The following is a 14,928-nucleotide window of genomic DNA, read 5'->3' as shown; positions in this document are numbered from 1 at the left end:
AGGTTTTCCACCTTCTGCTAAGATTCCTGCAGCAGACCAGTGCCAGAGACAAGATAAAGCACTCTTGTTATTAGGCAGCCTATTTCCTTCAGGGTGTGCTTGAGGATTTTGCACCTTATCCAAGACACAGGAGAAAAGTGAGCAAGGCAATTTCTGTAATAAAATTTTCTAAGTGGGAAACTCAGCCCAGGCAAAACTTTTGGTCTATGGAAAGGAAAACGTGCAGAACCAGATCAGACAGCTCTGTATTTCTACTACGAGGATTCCCAAAGGGACTCTTAGACTATTTTGTGACCTTTTGGACTTGCCTCTGTACGAAAAGCTGCATTGGTCATTTTGCAAGGCCTTCTGCAACAGAGCAAGGACCCGAATTCCTGCCCATTGGCAGGAATTGACTAAATCTCATGCAAGAGTCAGAGAGTGCTAAAAGACAAACAGAGGGGAGTAGGACACAGGTAGGCTGAGGAACAGATGGAAACAAGAATAGCGCTTCAGGCATTGGAGTCATGAAGGACCACAACAGAGGAGTGCAGAGGATGGCCAACAGGCTTGTCTGGAGGTTCCCACATGGGTGCAAAGGCAGCTTCCATGCAGTTGAAGACATGCCCTTACCTACGTACATTCTCCTTTACCGTGGGGTAATTTTAATTTGCGTGTTTGCTCAACACCCAAATAAACACCATGAAATCTATTCAAAACTAGAGAGATTCCCACACAAGAACTCTGTACCAAAATGCCTTGCTGCCTGCTGGTCTGTGCTCGGCCGGGGGTGTTGGAAGAGGAGACAGGATTTCATGGCTATCAGGGCATCAGCAGGCGATGTCCTGTATCATAAGGGAGAGTGACATCAAGGGATGCAAATGTAGAATAAGCTCCATGATTTTATGTTGATTTTTATACTTATGCTTAACATTTGGAATGATTCGCTCAACAAATAATTTTGCTAAAAAAATGTTTCACAGAAATAAACTTATTGTTAAGCTCCCATGAACTATCCAGCACTTTTTAATTGAACAGAAAAAGCCTACATTAAACAAGGAGGAATGAAGAAAGCACAGAGATTACTTTCCCCCTTCTGTATACATATGTATGAACATGTTTGGTATTCCCTCTTCTCTGCAGTCTAACTGACTATCGTGAACAGCAAGACGCTGTGACGATTTATGACAAAGGTGGCAGATTTTATTGGACATAATGTTAACTTATTCATTAAATTCCTACAATCAAATATTAAAATGGATATTATTCCTCTGGGGACAAGATGGATAGACAAGCCTAATAACTTTATCTCTGTTGCATGTAAAATACTTGTAATTGAGAGAAAGCCTGATTCCAAATGCTTAAAAATATAAGGCCAGGGCAGCAAATGTGATTGGATTTCTTATAATCTAATCATTTTACTCCACATGTGGCCCCCAATCTGTTTAGGATTGTTAAAATTCCTGGATATTGTAGTGCCTTCCCCAGAGAACACTGGGAAGAGCTACGGACAGCCTGGACCAGATGGGATACCAGTGACTGCAGCCAGCAAAAGCAGAAAAGAGGACAGTCATTAACTCTTTATCTGCTGGTGACCACATTGGAGGTCAGGACAGGAAAATTAATGCAGGCTGCTTTCCAACATTGTAAAAGGCAGTTTATAGTTTAAAGCTCCTGGGAGCAAACTGCTGCAGCCTGTGGGGACAAACAAAGCAAGAACTGATAATCCCATCCTTCTGAAAAACTGTTCAGCGCTGTAGGTGGACATTTCAGTTGCTTGCAAATTCCCCTGGGTATGAGAAGGAAGGAGGGCTCCTAGGAGCCCAAGAGGAAAGTGAAATGTTGTCAATTAAACCAGCACCTACAAGAAAAAAGTCCTTTTAGTCAGATCAAAGGTTTTTTTAGAAAACTTACAGAGTAGTTCAGGATCAAGAAGCCTCCCTCCAGATGCATGAAATTTGGCAGACCCGTGCTTGATTTAAGAGCAAGCCTGGCTCCTCAGCATTCCCTTACCCTCTCCGACTTGTCACTGAAAGGAGTTAAATCAGACTTGAGAACCTCTGCCACAGGAAACATTTGGATGCTCCTTGTCCACCAGGGTGGATTAGTTCTATTAATATGAGCTTAATACTTTAGTATATAAAACAGGCGGCACTGGCTAAAAACAAAATATAGGATTACCCTATTAAAATGGAGCTCTGATTACAGACAACACCACCTCTTTTCTTACAGTGACTTTTTTGACTAAGATGATCGGCAGCTTTTAGCTAAGCTGAAAACCTCACCTTATTATTCCATACGTTCCCAAACTGTTATGCTGCTTTGATGGCTTGAAAGGAATGTTTTTTTCTAAGGCATTACTTAACAGGACTTAACTTAAAATCCTGAAAGCCTAGGGGTACGTGGAAAGGAAAAGGAAATGAAAATAGCAGCTCAAGACCTTCAATATGTTTTGCTCTTTAATTCATAAAGAGGCTGTTACTCTAATACTGACTCCTGGCTAGGGACTTGAAGATTTTTCTGTTGTACTGAATTTACACTTGTGGAGGAAAAAAAATCGGTCATAAAAATAGGGAATTTTCCCATTAGGTTGGATATAGTAACCGCAGAAGCAATCTCTCACAGCCTACAAGATCAGAGCTTTGCACAGGAAATCTCCCCTACATCACATCTAGTATTTCTCTCACTAATTACAATTATTCTTAAAAATATGGAATATGAAAATAGTGAGGGATAATCATGTGTCCATAATCTTTAGATTGTTGCTTACTAGAAGTCCCCTCAAGGCTATCTTTAGTTTCAGCAGCATCAGGAAAAGATAATTTTCAAGTGTAAAGGTGCCAGGATCTTGTCCTGGAGAGGGACTGCTGAGCAAAAAACTTAGGTTCAATTTTAGTAGGTACATCAATTATCACCACATAATTCCCTAGAGAACTTACCAACATAGACATGCCACAATGGGGCTATAGATCCAAAATGCAGAAGGCCACTGTTTTTTTTAATGCTACAAACCCAATACGTACTGCCAGGACAACCCACCAGCTTGCAAATCAACCTATTCCTATACTCTACCTGCATACACGCTGCAGGAAAATTCCAAGTCTGCTTTTGACTTATAAGCAATTCCCAGTCTCTCTGGCTTATTAATGCCTCTGAATAGGAATAGACGAGGGCTTTTCTTATCAGACAGTCCTTTGAGTGCTTGCACATTGCCAGGATTTGACAAAATCTGGAAGAAATGGAAGCAGCAGCTGCCCCACTACAGCACCCTTGATAGGTTTTAAGTGCCAGACTTCTGCTTAGGCTCGTCTTTCACCGCTTCAAAGGAAAGTGTTATTCTTTCCGTAGCCCAGCTATTTTTGGGCAATAACACCAAACAGAACTGTGTTAACTTCTGAAGGACATACTAGCTCTAGTGATCGTCAAGCAATGATTCGGACAATTTCACCACCTGGGAAAGCATTTTTACAGAAATTTGAAGCCCGCTTCCCATCACCATAAGGACAATTTAGAAGTTAGATTCTTTTGCCAAGAGGAAGAATGTAACCTGCAGCCATGGAAAATGCAAAACGTACTTGGATGATACAATCCTCCCTGCAGCTCTGATACAAAAGGCATTTGAAAATGTCAGACATCCACAGCTACTTCCACTCAGCGCTATGAACATAGTTTATAAGTGCTAATTAGTTAAGAAGGTATTTTGCAGGCAGGTATGTACCTGGGAGCTAAAGACTAACAATTTCAACTCAGTTGTTCATAGGATATATGTGTGTGTGCATGTAAAAGACAAGGAGAATATTGGTTGTCATGTACCCGAAAGATGCGATTTCTATTTCTCCATGCATTTTTTATGTGCTTACAGAGTTTCATGAAACAGAACTCCCTGGGCAGGGCTGGGAGTGCAGGGAAGTTGTCTATGTTTGGGTAATTGCTGGGGTTACAGCCAGGGCCTGATCCAGCTGAGCAGCAGATGGGAAGACTGTGCAGTCCTGTTACCACTCTCCCACGTGTCGTGCTAATGGGGGGCACTGGATATCCCCTGGTCCTTCACACGGATACCGTTTCCTGATGAAGGTGATCTGACCATCTCAACAGTGGGTTCCTGGGGCAGGGGAACTGCCTCATCAGAAATATACATGGTCATTTTTTTGCATTTCCCTTGCCAAGTACAACTATCAGAGGTGCACTGCATGGGATGGGATGTGGCCAGCTGCACAGGCTCGAGAGGCAATCCAGGAATGCTTTAGCAAGGCATTCTGTGAAAGAGCAACCAAATGCTGTGGGTACTGAGAGCTGTTAGCACCGTGGGACACTCCTCTAGCTTACAGAATCCCTCACCAAAATATGGAAATCGGGACTGCAGTTCCAGCAAATACACATCTGAAGTGTCTTTGAGAGCTTCAAGCTAAATCCCTGACAGCCTGACCAGTTGCTCATATTCCAACAAAGCTCCTTTGTTTTTAGCACTATTGATCTTTTAGCAGAGCTACTACGTAACAGAGCATAAATCAAATCCCTGGTGTTAGAGGTGTTCATCTCTTGCGTTCATGAAAGGTGCTGATGGCCGGCAGGGCTGGTACAAAAGCAGAATCTCTGAACAGCCTGCCTGAAGTCACTGACTCTGCTCTGAGCTGCAACAGAGCCTGCTCATTACAGACTATATTTTTCTAGTGAGAAGTCTGGTGTATCAATTTTGCACCAAATCAAGGGTTTGATTTATCCCTGTTGTAACTCCGCTAAGTTCAGTCAAGCTATACAAGTAATGAATTTAGCTCTGAACTTTCTCTATAGAGAATATTGTTTTTTCATTTGATACCGCTTCAGTGAACCTCTAAATTTATGAATATGCACACTGCTCCAGCACACACATGGGAAGCATGCAAGAAATAACTGTGAGAGGAACTGGACTACATCCATACTTAAACCATCTTGTCACCCTCTTTCACCTATCATCCTTGTTCATATTTCATTCACTGAGACAGAATGCTCCTTCAAACTTTTGCCTTAACACAGCTGAAATGATGGCCAATGGAAAGACTCCTATTGCCTTCCCTGGATGCTGAATTGAGGTCAAGGTAACAGCTTGTCTTCATGGCAGTGAGGAGAGTTGGTCTTCATCAGTGATGAGACCATGAGTCTACCCCCTTGTATAACAAACATGTCCACTGTGTCCATACTGACTAGGGATTTTACCAGACATGAGTAACATCTGCTCCTCAACCCTGCCCGAAGATCTTCCTACTTAACAACACTGGTTACTTCCTTACAATTCTCCCTGCTTACTTCCATCCATATGTCCCTCCAAACCTCATCAAAAACATGCTATATTTCACACACTTATATTATGGGCAATATCTTTTCTCTCATGCCCTGTTTTCAATGTACATTTTTGATGCACCTCATCTGACCTACATCTTCCTATTCCAGGACCGCTCTGGAAACATACTGGACTTTGCAGCACCTTTTCTCATGCTTCTGGTCCAGCGGGGGAATGCTTTCATTCTGGATAGGTGCTTATATTTTCATGGGTTCCCACGTTTGTTACCCAGACATCACCCATTCTGGATTTCACACAAGAATTACAATTTGTCTGAAAGATCCTGTTTTCTATTTACCCTAGTTTTGCTAGCTGTCTAGCAAACACCTCACAATGTTCCTTCCTAACTCCACAGTGCCAATACTCTGATCATACAGTGCCTGTATTAAGGGTCCCAAACATCGTTCCTTTTTTTGAAATCCCAGTTGTTCAGCAAAAGCTTCTCTGCAAATAAAATTTTAGCAAATCTTTGATAAACAACATCATAATTATTCCTGCCATCTTCTGCAATGAGAGTAAACACACTGTAAATATTTCTCTTAATTACATCAGCTGATGAGCAAATTTACATTTTCATAAGGATCTGCTGTGTAGAATCTGTTGAAATCTTTATACTTTTTCCTGACCTGCGCCAGTCTTCTATGTAAACTTTCAGTCCCGAGAAGGCTTAAATAATGCATATTCAAATCCAGGGAGACAATGGTGATGGGTTACTGCAAGTCACTCTCTTTTAACACTGAACAAGAGACTTTATTTTAAAACAGATCAAAGGCCTTGTTTCCTTGCTATGCTCTGGCTTTGCCCTCGCAAATTGCCTGCCTAGAAGTTCATGCATCAAAGTTGGGTAGGCATCCCCCCTGGGACAAGCCCAGAGCTCGTCTTCTGACATCTCAGCAAAGGGGCCAAGAAGTACAAGCAGCACACAAATCCCGGCCATGCCCTGCTCTGAGCAGGGCCTGTCGGGAACATGGCTTTGCTGCAACTGTTTTGTAGCCCCAACTGCAGAAGCATTGTTTTCGCTTGCTTTGAGCCATTTCCTATGCACCGTTTTCCCACCTGCTTCCACAATACTTTCACACCAGAAATACTTCCCCAGCTCATACACTTCTGGAGTTTCTTTCTTACGCAGACTCTGCAAGCCAAGAAATCTGCTCAGCTCTATTTAGTAGATTCCTAACAGCCTTCAAAGGATTGCCAATTCCAGTCTGCTTTAAAAATGCAGTGTTTATCTCCCTTACGGCTTTTCTCCCTTCCCTCCTGTGAGCCACTCAGCACCTGTGGAGCCATAAAAAACCACACCAGAAACATAGTACACCTGAAGCTATCCAACACTTCTGCAGGCAAGAAGATCACATGCTCCATGGAAGGGCCATCAAGCTACTGACATAAAACCAGTTTTTCTGGAGGAGATCAGCGTGCGCCTGTCTGGATTGTATTAAGGACTAACAAGGGTTAACAGTGTTTGCTCTCTCTCCTTCTCTCCCCCTCCTCCTCTCTGTGCATTTCTGTCAAAGACCCACTCTCCGGCCAGCCATCCTGGGATTAGGCTGTTCTAACAGCCTGGCTGACACTCTGTGCAGGAATAAAGTCCTGCTGTCTGGAGGCAGCACACTCAAATGTGCTTCGCAGCCCTCCAGAAGGAACTCTAGAACTGAAAGAGCAACAATCAAGATCTTTGAAGATTTCAAAACGATGCTAATTTGAAATAATCTTTGAAAATATCCAACTTAAAAAAAATACTAAAACACTCTGGGTCTTGGGGTTTTTTTTTTTTCCCTCTTTTCTTAAGGACTGCAAGCCGTTTAGTTACCAAATTTGTTCCTGAGCCATATGGAAAAATCAGTTCTGTCCTGTTAAACTGGTTGCGCTGTTTTGGTTTTCATCTGTCTACAGAGATCTGAACAGTGTATGTTGTTTTATTTTATGCTTTCGGCAGAAAAAGCGAGTGGTCTGGAGATCATCTGGCCAGGAAAACAATAGGTAAGCAGAGTATTTTTTTGTAAAACGTATTTCCAAGAGTCTGAGAATATACCATTTGTGTAATTGAGTGAAATCAGCCTTTAGGATGATGTTCTCTTTAGGATAAGCTGATTATAGGTTGGTGGGTCGCTTGGTTTGTTTGTTTTCCTGGACAAGAAAATCTCAGCTGTTGTGCTGTCAGTGCAGTTTGCAAGATCCTTTCATTTAAGCAGCAGAAAGACCTTTTTTTTTCTTTTTTAATCCTCTTCGAAGTGTGGAGCAACTCAGATTCTACTGTCAAAGGTAAACCAAAATATCTGGGGTTATATTTTGAATCTGTAAGCTATCACTAGACTACAAGAAAAACAAAGTGGCAAAAAAGTGACTTGGTCATAAGGAAAGCTCTGGTATGAAAACATTAACAATGGAATTGATATAATAATCTTAACTATTCTTTCAACTTGTTCAGATGGTCGATTAATCTTGCATACAGCCAGGTGCTAAAAATATTACAAAGATGAAAAGAATATTCTACCTTTATTAGGATGTTGAACAGGACATTCAGGACCTGGCAGTGATTATTTCAGTAATAATCTCACTGATACTAAAAGATGTGTGTTACTTGGGGAATGACAGATGAAAACAAATTTTGTACATAAAATCTACAGATACATTCAATACTGTGTTTAAACGATCATGTATGAAATGGGTTTATAAAGGAAGTGGTCCTTTTATAAAGTCACTTTAATTGTAATGGACAGCAGGTCTGCTGAATTGTAGATATTTTGACTGCATTAGATCTGCACTTTTGCAGGCACTGTGAGGAAAGGGCTGATCTTAGAAACTAATGGAAACTACAGAGGATCGAGGCTTTGTCTTTTACGTTCCATTCTATCATTAGCCAATAATCAGATTTCATCAGGATCTTTACTCCTTGCTGCTTGTAAGATGCAATAAGCTACTTTTTCCTCAAAAAGGGGAATTTGCTCACAGAGCTCCCTCTGCTTTCCAAATCCCTGAGCTACAGCTGGCACCTGTACTAAAGGGCTATGCCCTTCCTTCTCCCTTTTATGCTCTTTCCACTTCCGCACTTTCCTCTCTTTCTCAAACTGGATAATAATGCCAGCATGTGCACAGATGATTTTTGGGACTGTTTGTGTGCATTTCTTTCATAGATCCAAAGCTGATAATAAAGCCTCCTGGCAAAAGGAAGGGGCATACATGATTTTTTTTTTTTTTTTAAAATCTTATATCACAGTGAATACAATACAGCTGCTACATTATCAGTGAGCAGCAAATGGGTTTGAAGTGGTGCAGGTGTGAAAGGGACCGGCAATACAAAAATCTCAGAATGACTTATCCAGCTACTTTACAGTACTAAAACCCCTTCCTCCAAATGAGATACACAAAGAGCTCAAAATCTCCTAAGTATCAGTTTAGGGATTCCTATCCAGGATCCTCCGCTCTTCATCAAACAGTATCCTACACTGCTCTGAATAAGTTTTTATGATCCTCTTTTGTACACATACCTACAGTCATAATGGATGACATAAAAATAACATTCTCTGACAGAAGGGCAGAAACAGTGTTTGGGATATTGTGAACTCCTGTCAGTTTGAAAGTGACTATTCCACTACAAATAACCCAGCCGTGGAATTTATCAAATGAACACTTATAAGCAAGGAAAAATATTTTAAATGTAATTCTCCACTCATTTTGTCAGCATAGTGTTTTTTTATAATTGTCTTGTGATATTGCACTTGTGCTGCATTGACTACATTTTTTATAATAAAAGACTTCATAGCAGCTTTTACCATTAAATCTCTGCAGAGAGATGTTCAGAGAAATATTTCTCTGTGAACTTAAAGCAATTTAGGAAAAAGGAGACCGGCACTGTTTGACTGCCTGGATTGCTGTGATTATGATAAACATCAGAAAAGGCACAGAATGAGAGGATCTCTGATATTTTCTCCCCCAAGACAGCAGTTTCCATTTACTTTCATCATCTTGCTTTACAGTACTGAAGATGTCCTGCTTCTGGCTTTATCTGCCTCTCCATCTCCTAGCAGTGGCTTTCTTGTGTCATTCCATAAAAGCACTCACCACCAGTTCCCAACAGAACTTCAAGACCGATCTCTTCAATTTCTACCACTCCCTGCTACTTGCTGATGGGAAGGAAACAACAGTTCACCTGCTGAAGGATATTCCTAAAAGGTAAGAGCAAATCAGTCACTCCTATTCCGAGACACTTCCTTACGACACTTGTAGCTGCACGCTACCAATACAAGCCAAGAATTGCTATGCACCTGCAGAACTTTGTCTGCGTCCACTGACTTTCCAGAGAAATGCCCCATTGCTGTCAAACTCAAGTGTCATTTCATTGCCTAGAATCTGGAACGTCCCTCTTAGATGAAGTTTAGATTCACACATACATTTCGGGCACCTTTCTGGGTGGTGTTCCTCAGAGAAGCAGCAGAGCTGATACAGAGCAGGTTAGCTCCCACTGCCAACAGCTGTGTCACAAACAGCCTGGCTTCAGAACCACAGAGACACATTGGCCATCCTACGTTCACTGTAATATACAATAATTTACCTAGAAAATTATACCAAAAAATCAATAGATGATGTGCGCGGACTTCTTATCAGAAAGATTTCTGCCGATGTCTTTCAGGCTGAAAGTGGTTTTGTTTATTGGCGCTAAACCTTGCTAAGATCAAAAGTGCTCTACATGCAGAAATTCCCCAGATTCTTCACTTCCCTAAAATACCTGCAAAGTTTGATGCCATACCTAGGTACGTAGGTGATCTAGATATTACAACTGGCATTGCATCTTGGTTTGAAAAGACTGATCTGCTTGTTTGGAAAGAGATACACTTGAAGGGGTTTAATCAAACTCCACCTTGGGCAGTGACAAACACATACAGATTTTGACATACAGCAGAGCGGTCATGGAGCAGAGAGTGAGCCAGATGGTTCAGTCCTGACATGTATTGCACAGAAAGAAACTGCAACATGGCACATATTATATAATACAGCGATGCTCACAAGAGCAAAACCAGGCGTTCTCTTTGTTAAAGGCAAATTGCTATCAAAATCTCAGAGAAAAGTGAATTTTGCTCTGCTCTTGTGGCATAACATTAAGACTGCAATTAGGAAACAAAACCCTCTTTAGTTTAGATGATCAGATAAGGGCATTATGAACCCCAGAATCATCCAGACAGGAAACTAAGAAATGATAATTTTGGCTTAAAGTAAAAAACTCAAAAATGTGGAGCTGTTTCCAGTGAAGGTTGACTCTAGCACAGTAGCCATATCCTGACAAAAAGCTAGACCTCTAGGCTGACATGAGTTATCCATAATGACTACTCAGGTTTGTTTTACCAACAAACAAAAAACCCTCAAATTGCCTTAACTGCAGAGGGACTGACCCAAGTCCAAACATTTCTGCAGCTGCATGTAGTCCATATATACCAAAACAACTGAAATAAACAGAAGACCAAAGGAGTGAGACAGAAGGCTCAGCTTTATTGTAAATATGCAGGAACCAAAACCTGACTAAGTAGAGTGATGTTGCTTTGCACTGCTGATGCACAGCAGTCTCTGTCACAAAGGTAAATTAAAACTGGCCTGGATTAAACTGCCATTGATATCTGATAATCTTCAAGGCTAGCTAAAGTTATTCTGTTACATGACTCCCAGGAAGACCTAGATATTCAAGGATGTATGAGAGAGTATATGTTTTAAGAGCTTTCACTGAACTCTAGTCAGGAAATTCTGGGACAAAGCATACCAGATTCCTCAGAGTTAACCAGCAGGTGGTTATTTGGAAGGCATTTTATTACATCCACCATGCAAAATAGCTGGATAAGTACTGAAATATAATATTCACCTGAAGCACGTTCAAATTCAGTGGGAAAAATACTGCCTATGTTAAGTGGATAAAACTTCCAGTAAATATTTGTGTATTTTAAAAAAATAGAGCATTTGTTGTTCCCTCAGCCGAAGACTTCAGACATTGACCATCCCATTGTGTTGATTCACCTCAAAGAGGAGTGATCATTTCTGCCCATAGTGGAGCGGCCACAACAGAACAGCTTGTTTCAGGAGTCTCAGGCAGACTTGGATTTCCTGACACCCTGTTTTTAATCTACATTTACAGGTACTACTTTGTTTTGGAGGAAGGCAGAGCCCTTGCACCTTTCACGATAACAGTGACCCCCTGTGATGTTCCCATCGAATGGAGCATACTCGTGCACAAGGCTTCAGCAAGTTTCCTTGGAAAAGCAGCACAAGGTAAGACCCTCAGTCTGCCTAAGACAGGGAAAGCATAAGTAGCTGTGTTACAGAAAATTCTCCACAAACTTAAATCTCTCATGCTTCCCTCTCCTGTAAACTGCCATGGGCTGAAAAGGACATCCTTGCCTCCCTGGAGGAAACACAGGAGCCCATAGAATTTTGCTATCAACTCAATTAAATTAAGGATTACATCTAAAAAAAGTCAAAATCACAGGGTAATATTTGGGAACAACACTGGGTGTTTGGGGCTCCACAAACGCAGATCAGCTTCCCAAGTGCTTTGTACTGGTCCAAACTTCCCTCTGCTGTCTTAGTCTTTTTCTGTGGCTTAAGCCACTTGAACTGGACATTTTGCTTCCTACTGTGATGTGCGGAAGATTTAGCTCTTTATTTTTCTAGGAATATCATCTGCCATGGCAGTGGGCATTATGCTGCCTTCAGCCCAAGAGGAAATTACATTCTCTTTCATGATTTTTTGAATTAATTTTTCAAAATAAAATCTGAAAGCTGCATTAACAAGTTCTTACCTGGCAGGCAGGTACACCCAACTGAGGAGTTCAAATAATATTCCACTGAAATAATATATTTTCCATCTCCATAGGAGACAGTCAGTGGTTTTATAATTATATTCTTTTTGAAAACGTAATTATATGATTGCATTGCCAAAATAAAAGATACTCAAATTTTATTTAAACAAAATACCAGTAGCAAAAAGTATTTTTAGTTATAATTATTGTTTTCAGGAAGAAAATAGGATATTCCCTTACAATGAACAATAAAATCTATGCAATGTGCTTTATTTTAAATCTTTTAAAACCAAAGTTACAAGTCTGCTTTTTGCCTGCAGGTGATCATGAGGTCTCAAAATCTCAGAAGGCTCTAAGTATGGTGTCTACAATTTTTAATTTTAAGGGAAATTCTGTAGAGACTTACATGGGTATGTCTCCTCATTCTGCCCTTTACATTCTTGAGTTCTTATCCACTGAGCGAGACACACACATTACTGTGTACTTAACAACTGACACAACATCTGGGCACCTCTTTCCAGAACTTCCATCAGATCCACGCTTAGACGTTATTGGCATTGGGCATACAACAGTGACTCTGACCTGGAAACATAGTCCCTCTGTCTTGCAACATAGAGAAAATATCCAGTACTGTCTTCTAGTTAACGAAAAGCACAACTATAAGAGCTTATGTGCTGCTGAGACAGCAATCAGATCTTCTGGAATGAAACTGCCACCTACCTTAGCTTTGTCTCTCTCCCCACACCTTCTTGAACCACAGCAGGTGATGATATTGTCCAACAGTGAATTGAGCATCATCAGCAAAGCAAGTAGTGGGGAAGTCAGGCAGATATGCATGGGTACCAAGAACACCTACACTGTGCCCAATCTCAGTCCCAGCACTCAGTACTACTTCGATGTTTTTGTCGTCAATCTCCTCACAAATGCCAGTGCTGCTTACACCGGGACATTTGCAAGAACCCTGGATGAACCCGAACCTAAGGCCATGGAGCTGAAAGATGGAAAAGTGATTCAGGTTGTCCTGGATGGGACAAACCAGAAATTCTACAATCTGCAGTACCAGGCAAGACACAAAAAGATACAATTCGCCTTTCAGTTGTGTCGTGGACAAGTACAGGTTCACATAACAAAGAATGGCAAACCAGTGGTGTCGGAAAATATCTCAGGGCTGAAGTATTTCTCACTGAAGGGAAAGTTTCTAGACACATATCTGGTGCAGCTGAGGTCCACAGAGGAGTCTAACTCTTCCATCAAAGTACAGGTGTCCCCCCCTTTACACAAGCCCTTATTCCCACTTCTTCCAGACAGCTTAAAAATTAAGTCCTTCAGTAAACTGAGGACCTGCAACTCTGTCACCATTGCCTGGCTAGGAACACAAGAGGAGAGCAAGTACTGTGTATATAAGAAAAAAATTGAAGAAGATCAGGTCTGGACGGAACTGCAAAGTGCAGACAGGTGTTCTGGACCTGAAACTCGGCGCAAGTCAGAGAAAGTGCTGTGCAAGTACTTCTTTGATGTGAATCTCCAGCGAGCTGTCACCACAGAAACCATCAAAGGACTGGACTTGGGGACGCTTTACTTGTTTGATGTTTACCTCTTTGGGCCATCTGGCATCCCTGTCAGATATCACAGCAAAGTTGTTAAGACCAGAAAAAAATGTTGAAGGTTTTTAAAGAAATGTTTTGAAGTCAGTGAGTGAAGACTGTTATTAAAACCAAGGCCAATCCATGCCATAGCCTGGGCAGTTTAGAACATGCTCACTCACAAAAAAAATTAAAGCTGTGAGATTTTATGGAGGAAACATCTTAGTTGTACAGATCGCTATGTTTACATTTGCATCTCCTCTCCTGTATAAGGTGGGATTTTTCCCCCTCATCTATCTCATTCGGATAGCAAAAAAAGATCTGTGAAACAAACCCATGAAAATGGAAACAAAATCCCTACAATGGCACCTGTGAGAAACAGATTCGCTTCTGAAAATGTTTCTGAAATCCCACAAAGAAATGATGGGAAATGCCTCGCAAGAATCACACATCATTATTTTAAAGTCCCAGAGAATCTTCCATTTTGCGCAACTCCATCTGCTGACGAAGAACTGAGAGACTACACAAGTCAAACTGAACTTCTCCACTGTTTGAACAGGGATGGAGACAAATTAAATAAAACCCAGAGAGGGGAACTGGTGTAAAGCACCACACCTTGAGTGACGCAGGCTGAAATTCACCTTCCCTTATTACCTGCATGGGTGCTTGGCTTTCTTTTCCATAGATAAACTGTGCTTGGTTAGAAACAGACAAAACACAGACCAAGAACTGGCTCTGGATCCCACTTTTCTAGGGAGTATACAAATACACTGCTGTGCTGCTGTCCATTGAGGAAAGCAGTAAGGCATCCTGCTGTGGTAAGGAGGTTTTTATCGATAGTTTCTGATACTAAGCCCATGTCTCTCCCTGAGTGACTCCTGAGTGTAACAGACAACTCTTTACTATCCTTAACCCAACCTATATCAATGAATGTGTTGCTTTAGGAAAAATTAAATGTTGTTTTCCTATTAAATATAAGAGGGAAAATGTTTGTAGTAAAGATCCTGATAAACCTTTTGTTGTCTTGTTTCCTTGATTACCTTCCTTAGATCACAAGAGACAGTATAAAAAAATATAAAATATCAAGTATTTATAAAAAAGCCTGATAATTTCAGTTATCATTAGAAAATATTTTGCATGTAGGCTCTTAGCAGGTCTGGAATTTACATATATAGAGATACCATAGATTCATTAACCCAGAAGTTGCCAGTGAAATCCTGCCTGCTGTAATTTTTTTCCTCTACAATTATATTATGCAGAGTTATAA

General features: G+C 41.0%; 1 protein-coding gene across 2 annotated transcripts; it reads left to right on the top strand.

The window, feature by feature from the left end:
* Positions 1 to 6,804: 6,804 nt before the first annotated feature.
* LOC104054465 (protein NDNF) lies at positions 6,805 to 14,694 on the top strand. Of its 2 annotated transcripts, none has more exons than XM_009555465.2 (4): positions 6,805 to 7,276; positions 9,274 to 9,469; positions 11,415 to 11,548; positions 12,399 to 14,693. In XM_009555465.2, the coding sequence occupies exons 2-4, from the start codon at positions 9,282 to 9,284 to the stop codon at positions 13,739 to 13,741; spliced, it is 1,665 nt and encodes a 554-aa protein (XP_009553760.2). In that variant the 5' UTR covers positions 6,805 to 7,276; positions 9,274 to 9,281; the 3' UTR covers positions 13,742 to 14,693. The 2 variants fall into 2 exon arrangements, with proteins under 2 accessions (XP_009553760.2, XP_053926772.1); XM_054070797.1 differs by lacking the exon at positions 6,805 to 7,276 and adding an exon at positions 7,408 to 7,558 and having other exon boundaries at positions 12,399 to 14,694.
* The last annotated feature ends 234 nt before the right edge of the window (positions 14,695 to 14,928 follow it).

The sequence above is a fragment of the Cuculus canorus genome, chromosome 7 (genome assembly GCF_017976375.1).
Source record: "Cuculus canorus isolate bCucCan1 chromosome 7, bCucCan1.pri, whole genome shotgun sequence".
Classification (NCBI taxonomy): domain Eukaryota; kingdom Metazoa; phylum Chordata; class Aves; order Cuculiformes; family Cuculidae; genus Cuculus; species Cuculus canorus.
The sequence above is the reverse complement of the archived record's forward strand: the minus strand, read 5'-3'. Positions and strand labels throughout refer to the sequence as shown.